Source organism: Geospiza fortis, unplaced genomic scaffold (genome assembly GCF_000277835.1).
Source record: "Geospiza fortis unplaced genomic scaffold, GeoFor_1.0 scaffold408, whole genome shotgun sequence".
NCBI lineage: Eukaryota > Metazoa > Chordata > Aves > Passeriformes > Thraupidae > Geospiza > Geospiza fortis.
The window spans coordinates 4,170,408-4,179,092 of record NW_005054330.1 but is presented as its reverse complement, the minus strand read 5'-3'; the positions used below and the strand labels follow the sequence as shown (position 1 = coordinate 4,179,092).

Here is an 8,685-nt window from a genome sequence, read left to right as displayed (position 1 = left end):
CAGCAGGAAAAAGTCTGGAGTGACAGACTGACTTAATGCATGTCTTCAGGTTATCATGGATAACATACTGGTTAGGTAGCTCTATTAACCCTCTTTCTACCCAACCTTCTGATCACTAAATTATTTATAGAAGAGATCATTAAGCTTGCAACACTTGACAACATAACTCTGCATGTCAACATAACATCATTAACTCAACCTTGTCGGTTCAGAGGACAGTCACTCACTCTGAATGGACAGAACAATACTCCTTTTGAACAAGTCCTAAGTGGCAAGAATAAAGCTATATTCTTTGAAGCTGATGATAATCCATTTAGTTAGTATATTAGTTTTCAAACCTGATTATGTAGTTTCCTTTTAAGAGGTAAATGAAGCTCTGCTAGTGTAGAGAAGGCACTTTCCTCGCCAATACAGTTTGTTTAAAGGGGTCCAATATAAAGGACAGTAAACTCACAACAGATCTGAATTTTTTTTTCATTATTACCTTTACCCATATGCAGGGTAAGGCAGTCCTTGGAAGATGCATAACTATCACTATAAGTGAAGTCAATATTCACTTTAGTTCTCACCTGATGTCAGTATAAGCCTGAGATCAAAGAAGAGAAGTTGAAGGTTTTGCACCAGTTCTGAGGACAGTTTCTTGGACCCCCAAGTAATTTCACCATGATTTTTCACAATAAAAACCACACTTAAGCAGAAATGAATAGCACACAGGACATGCTAGCAGGTCTCTCATAAAAATATTGCAACTTCATTTTGTCTATCAACTGTACTTCCATCACATATACACACAAACATTAAAAGCACACTCTCCTCCTTCACTCGGTACAGTCAATAGTCAAAACAGCCAAATGGTTAGAAACAAGCCAATGGAGAACATGATCATTGTAATACCAGCTGAGGATTAAGATTCCCCCACCTGGCCATGAAGTGAACTGTCAAATGGCTACCTTAAAGTTCAGTACTTTTTATGAGATGGGACCATTCTGTACTACCAAACATACAATGTCAGGACAAAGTTCACTCACCATCTGTTTAGATAAGATGCAGGAAGAAAAGTACATAGTCAGTAACAGTTATTGCCATTAAATACCAGATGTTGCTCATTTGAGAAAAGAGCCAGACATGAATTAAAAATTACTTCTTTGACCTCAGAGTGCTACTTAAAGGCAGTAACAACACCACAGGTAGCAGTGAGCAAAGGTCTTCTAGCTGCAAGACTTCATAATTGTCAAACTTAACATGCTTCTTATGTTTGGACTTTTACACTTACTGGCCATCCTTATGACATTTTTGTCACTATCTAGTAAAAACTTCAGAGCTACAAGAAAGGACCAGGACCAGGCAGAAAATGTGGCTTTACACCCCTATTCATCTATACAAGTGTCCATTATGTTTACAATATCTGTTTAAAGGGAAAGTATACCAGATGCTGACCTGGTCCTCAGTGAGGATAGGAGGCTGCAGTGCCAGGTCCAAGCAACTCACATCCACTTGGAGGAATATCATCCATAGATTACTGAAAGATCTACTACCAAAAATACAGCATGCAAGTTCAGGCAAGAATTCTTATCCTCATATACATTCTTCTTAGAAAGTCTACATAAAGTTTAAAAGCACTAATAAGTAGTAGAGCTAAACAGTAGTTTTCATATTGCAGTCATAAAGGGTGACTCACCTTTGAGCGCTATTACTTTAGAGGCTGGATTCATGATGGCACTTTCTGCAGAAATTGGACGTCTGATGGGTGTTGTTGGATCACTCATGTCAATTATCACTACTTGTGCCTGCTCTCCTACTTTCTCCCTTATGCAGATGAACTTGTCAGACTCCATTGTTAGGGTGCTGAATCCAATGTTTGCTGGATTAATGCCCAAATTTTGGAGCTATAAAGACAAAAAAAGAGAGTACTTTATTATCCTTCCCATGTTGAAGGTCCAACTCAAGCCTCTATGTCTAAAATCTCCTCCAGAAGGAAATGCAAGACTGATGAGTTTCTCTGACTAGAGTGTACACTATTGAACTCTGATTTATCTTCTGAATCTCTTTGTTCCACAGGCAAAGAACTACACAATTGTCAGCATTCAGGTCCTAAAAACATTCTGAAGTTGTATTATTGATGCAAACTAAAAGGAGTTTTAAATTATGTGTTGATTACTTAACCTGGTTCTCGTATGTGATAAAGACTACACCAGCAGTACCACCACTATTCCAGTTTTAGCAAGGCTGGTAAATTAAAAGTTCAAAACTTAACTGCTGAATGTCATTCAGAATCACAATGTTCAGCATCAGAGGGTAGTACAGAAAGAATCAATTACCCATATGCAACCCCCTCCTAGCAACAGTGTAGAAGGAAGTCTACACAGCAGATGTCAGTTGGCCTACAAGCGGACTTGTCCATCTTACTTCACACACCTAATCCTTACCAGTGAAAGGTAAGAAAGATGTGTTAAAATAAACAATCATTTCTGCTCTCCTTGCCCAAGATGTCATGCCATTAGGCTCAACAATAAAGGCAAAGGGTTGTGATGCAGGCCCCTTCCAGCCGTACGTCCAGCTCCAAACATATAACTTCTGCTCAACCATACAACAGTAAAACCAAAGTCATTACTCTAAATGTAACCTGGAGTCATTCTGAGCTGCCAGACTCCCCTACAAGACATTATATGTATATGTCTTGTAGGGGAGTCTGTTTGGCAGCTCAGAATGTATGGATATATATAATTATATATATAATGTATATATATTTATAATTTTCATCCTTTTGTGTTAACTTTACTTGCATTCACTCTCAATGCCAGTTAACAGGAGGAGGATATAGGATATATTTTAACAGGATATATTAACAAAGATCACTGTTCCATTGGTGCACAGTAAATGAGATTCACCTATGCAGCACAGCCTGGTTTGGTACATCTGTAAACTGCATCTTATATAACTGTAACAAGCCTGAGCACCTGCTTTATGCCCCAAAGCAATGCTTTTCAAGCACAGGAACTGCATCAGCTTCACTGAAGCTTCTCAAAGGATTAACCTATACTGCTTTTCAGTGCACTGCAAGTGAAAAATTACTGCCCTCAAGGAGACAGAATAGAGTCTACCACCAGCATCACTGAGTCATTACACTCCTTTGATACATACCACCAGGAGCCTCACACAATAGACTAAATCCCTTGGGCAAGAAGTCCCATGATGGCATCACAAACACTGTTTTAGTGTGTTTGAGCTGGCTGATCATGGCTTGTTACAGATTCTGTAACGCTACTCACTAAATCGTAAATTGCGTATGTAACAGAGATACCTCTAAGTGTGATGTGTCGGGACTCTGCCCAAGAATGCCTCAGGAATTGTTTGTTTTCTGTTGAGCTGACTAATGAAGAGCTATTCAGCTCAGTAATTGCTAATCTCAACAGACTCAAGTTTCAGTAATGTAATATAAGCCAAATGTACGAATGCATAAAAAGACATTTACTCATTCCCATAAGTGTTTCTCAGCAGAACTGAGAGCCATTCAGCTAACACCTCACTTCAGGGGTAAATACTCAATACACAACAGTAAACTTCAGCAGGTGCCATTCATTCCAAAAGAGAATCAAAGTTTAGGCACAAGGTTATTAGATCATGATTGCACCCAGAGTTTTGAAAACAAATCTAACAGGTAGGTGGCTAATACATGCTTCTGTGTCAGGAAGGAAAGAAGTTTTCATACCAAGACAACTTGTGTACCCTTCATAAGTAACACACAATGTTTTACCAATAAACAGGCAAGTTGTAGCTCCACCAACTTCTGTGACCTTGAACAACAGAAGAATAAATGATAGGCTCTTAATTCCACTGTTCTTGCTTGCTCTACACCAGACAATGTCCACATATTGCCACAAATTACATGTTCACATATTTGACACTTAAGCACTTTGATGTTGAGTACGTTCCGAGTCCATCTGCCAATAGAATACAGTCCATTATAAAAGACTCATTAAGAGTCAAAACAGTAGTCAAGAGATTTAACTGCAGCACAGCTAAGTTCCTAACTTGATTTAATTAATCCAAATTCAGATGTATTTCCAGAGTACTGAAGCAGAAACACAGCTTTTTCAAGGTCTCTTCTCAATTAGTGTGCTTCAGTCTGACCTACTCTTCAAGACACAGCCCCTGGACACTCATTCTGCAAAGTGAGAACCTTGAGGCATTTCCTTGAAGTTCAGCTTTAAACCCACCATTATTCACTTCAAAGTCCGGTCCCCGTTGAAGAAAACATTTTGGGTATCTTTACTAAGACAAGTATGATTTTGCATCACACTCTGGTATTAAAATTTCCTGCTTTAACATATGATAAAATCTAGCAAAGGCTTCAGAAAAGGTAATGCTAAATTCTGCTTGAGTATCACTGCCATCATTATTATTAGGGAAACCCATCACATCTTTTAAAGGCTAAATGCCAGTACTCCCTAAAGGATGGTCATGTGAGTACTGCAAGCCTCAGTCAATGACGACAACACTTCACAGTTTAACAGTCTGAAAACACTGAAGACTGTTCCTACCGTTAGGGGAATGGTATGTATTCTCCTGAGATATGTGAGGCACTCTAAGAGGCATATTTCTTACTGACTATACAGAAGAACAAGAGCAGAACCCCTCCACCATCAAATAACGTACATCAGCCAGCATCACTTTTACCCTGGATGGGACAAATCTTCCATGATGATCTGAACAACATTGTTCTAAAGTACCTTCCCCCCTTCCTCAAGAATAAAATTAGTGTAACTTTATTACAGAAGGTAGCAGGCACTTAGCTATGTATATTAAAAGGCCTCAGGTGAAGATGCTACAGGTCATTACTGACGTTTATATATATATTAATTAGCCATCTTTCAGTTTATTTTTATAAAGGAGTGAACAACAGGCCTCTCAACTACTACTAAATTTTCATTTTTTATTATGCTTCTTAGGCAAGCAGTACCCTCTCTCAAACTAAGGTTGTTTTCTTCTGAAAATAAAGATTCACCACTACACAGTCATTCCAGAGGCATTTATTATGATTTCCATTATTCCATTCACCATAATTTCCATTATTTCACCCACACTTTACTTTTGGGTAATCCACTTAAGCCCTACCAAGCAGCCCCATGTAGGTTCCAGCAAGCCTTGCTGTAGGGGAAAGGGTAACATTCAGTTCCACAGGTAACACCTAATGCCTCTCCTGCCCTAACACCCATTAGCTACACACAGAGCATAGAACCATTTTCATTATCAGGTTGAATGAACCAGATAAACAAGGATTTTTGCGTCATAGATATCTAGTACTACTACAGAGTGGATTAGATACCATAAGACCTTCAAGCATTTTATGGATATTGAGAACTTACTGACATGGTAAAGATTAAACTAAGATGTATTATTTGTTTCTCAACATGAATGAAGACACAAAGATATTCAGGATGAAAGACCATTATTAATATGATATTTAGTCTTTCTCTGTTCTTTATGAGCATTGTACCATTTGCTAAGAAATTAAGTCAAGATGTCTTTTACACAAGAGCTTTACTAAATATTGAGCATTCTAATGCATTTTCCTTACTGTGGAGTGCAGCAATCCAGGCTGAGCCAGCACAGACCAACTCAGATACTGACAGCTCTAGTCTTCAAACTAAGCCTGTTTCTCGAATGGGAAATAATTAAGCCTTACTGTCTAATACTGACACTCCAGTAATTGGGACCTACCATCAGTTGAATGCTGGAGTCAGAATTCTGTGAATTTAGTATCTCTTCAGAGTTTAGTGTGAGTATTCCATTTCAGCTTCATGCCACATAATTCTAGCATAAATGCTTGTTAGAGGTGATCAATTATTGTTTCTAAGGCCATTAGAAAAGAGTAAGGCTTGGACAGAAGCTGTATGCACCCAAATAAAAACTGCCTGCCAAAAGCTCTGTAAGCACACATCTTTTTAAACAAGAACGCAGTAATAGCTTCCCATAACTCTTACTCATGTAACTACATAAAGCTCTAATCATCCCCAGTAAGGATGTGCATGTAATTGTTGGACATTCTTGCTCAACTGCTCACCCTCATCTCATCTCCTGCTATAGTTCCATTTTGACAGCTGAGGGACACCAAGGAAGTATGTAAGACCTAAAACATGCAAGACCACTAGTCTGAGCTGCAGCTGCAATCAGGCTTTCATCTACAGTGACAGTTACTCCCCACAAAAAAACCCTATTTCTGTATGTTTGTGATGAGGATTAGATAATCTATCAATGAGTTACCACTATCATGTGCAGGGCACTTCTGAATCCAATGAGTAAACTTGAGCTCTTCATCACTGAGTAGCTGAATCAAGTCATAAGATTTAGCCCTACCTTTTGAATACAAATCTAAAAAGTCACTTACAGCTTGCAAATATTCCTGAGTGCTTCTTAAGTGCACATGTCCAGCCAAAGCAAACTTATGAAAACCATCCAGCTCAGTCATGCCTATTGCACAACAAACAGATAGTAATTCTTAATAAGACAAGTCAGTCTATCCAAACAGAAAGTGGTTTTGTCTTGAAAATGATGGAAATCAATCTACATCCTTTATGCTTAAACCAGGATATTTTAGCTTGTCAGTGCTGCACCAAGATGTGCAGCACTTACATACTGAGAGCATGTCATGCACACAAGCTTTCTCACAGTAGCTGGCTGTGCTCAAGAGGCTGGATCGGTTACTGAACAGGCAGCAGAACTATGTGCCTGTGCATCAAAGGTTCCAATCTTGGAACCCGAGATCTTGCTTAAGCAACAGTTTTCCCCGTACACAAGCAAAGATTTTTTGCTAGTGAGGAAAAAACTCAGAGGCACAAAGAGACAAAAGCAATGACTAAGTGAAGGAAAAGTTTAATTTTAGATCAGGAACACTTTGTACACTGGATACCAGCAGTACTGCTTCCACTCTATCTACCAGTATATTTGGTCTTTTACTGCACTTCCATTGTAAATTGCAATTCCCTTGGAAGAGTTCAATCTGGTAAATAATTCATAATTCACTGCTCCAACAGAAATGCTGGAGTTAAGAACCTGATTAAATCACATTAGCTTAAGTAGTATGCACAAGTAACTCACTGCAGCAGGACTTGGCATAGTTTGCACTGCTGCAGCTGGGCAGTCACCAGACAGATAAAAACTAAGTCCTTGTCTTATTCCCCTCCCTTGCTATGGAACTTAAAACTCCAATATCCTCTGGGGAAAAAATGAGCAAGACGAACGTTCTTAATGAATTTGTGAAGACTCATCATGACAGAGTTCATATCTAAAAATAACTGTTCAATTGCATTAAATGGAGCTAAACAAACAAACTGAATTCCTTCTACCACATTAAGACCTGGATATCGCTTATTCACTGCAACTATTCTCTGTCTTCCAGCTCACACACGACTTGAACACGTAAGCTGTAACAACTTCAAACTTAATGTGCCCTGTGACTGGCAGTCACTCTTCCTGCACGAGCTTGGAGCTACTACAGTTAGAAGGATGATCAACGTAAGACAAAATGAGCTGCACAAAGACTGTAAACAGTCTGCTTGATCCCTAGCACTCCTCCAATTCTACATGGACCAAGATCCCTGTTTCACTTCACACTGCCATTTATCCACTTCCAGCAAGAGAGAGTGGGAGAGAAGCGTTCAGTATTTAGCACTGCAAGTTATGTTTAGCTTCTCTGGAGAGCACTTTCTGCACGGTTCAGTTCTTCTTTTAGTAAAGTACATACAACTACCTCGGGAAGACACTGAACTTAAGGGAAATAATGTTTCATCAGCAACAGGCTGAACTTGGAATTAATTATAGCACTAACTGATATTCTAATCACTTACAGCTGTATTAATTAAAAAGGCTACAGGTAGAATCAGTACACAGATTGAATTAAGGCATAGAAAGATTTTACAGCTCGGGATCACTGGAACACACAACAATTACATGGAATTTTAACTTTTTTGGCTTTATCATAAAGCAGCAGAGTAGATTTACCATATTAATTTTAAATATGATAATTTAACCATAGTCAAGACAATTACTTGAAAGGAATGTGAGGGGGGGAGAGAGATTAATCTGATAAGGCTAAATATGTGTGACAGTGTAGTATTATGAAGAGAAGGCCTAATGTTTTCACAAATTCTCTACCAGATAACAAGCACCACGTAACATTAATTCATGACTTTTGATTTTAGTTTACAACATCCAGTGAGTTAGAGCTGATATAACTGTACTGCAGATATCAAGCCAGAGCAAACACTATGAGTTCCTACATTCCTTCCATTTTCCCTCTCTATTTATCCCACCATGTAGGGACAACTGCAGAAGCAGCATGAGGAGGCTGCTGCATGCCTACCACTGATTTCAGTCTGACTTTAGCAGAGTACTGCTTTAGGGCTTCTGCACTCAGCCTGGGGGAGAAGCAAAGGAATACACAGGAAAGAGCGAATGTTGAAGAAGTTTGTTCCTACATGTTAGCAACGGACACCCCAGGGCTCTGCCTGCTCCTCCCTGCAGCTTTCATGCTGAGAAAAAGTAACTCAAGCACAGGTTTAGCCTTTTCAGTAAGATCAAATTGCTTAAGAGCAAAAAATAGAGTATGACTTCAGTACAAAACCCTTGAAAAGCAGGTGGGCAGGCCCCTCACCCAAACCTGAGGTAGCACAATGCTGATATTGG

General features: G+C 39.1%; 1 protein-coding gene across 4 annotated transcripts in view; it reads right to left on the bottom strand.

The window, feature by feature from the left end:
* The window catches only part of CLTCL1 (clathrin heavy chain like 1), a 26,284-nt gene extending 24,402 nt beyond the window's left edge, over positions 1-1,882 (bottom strand). For all 4 annotated transcript variants that reach the window (XM_005421471.2, XM_031057373.1, XM_031057374.1 and 1 more), the window contains exon 1: positions 1,679-1,882. In XM_005421471.2, coding sequence (XP_005421528.1) covers positions 1,679-1,835 — 157 coding nt within the window. In that variant the 5' untranslated portion in view covers positions 1,836-1,882. The remainder of the gene's footprint in view (positions 1-1,678) is intronic.
* Positions 1,883-8,685: the final 6,803 nt, after the last annotated feature.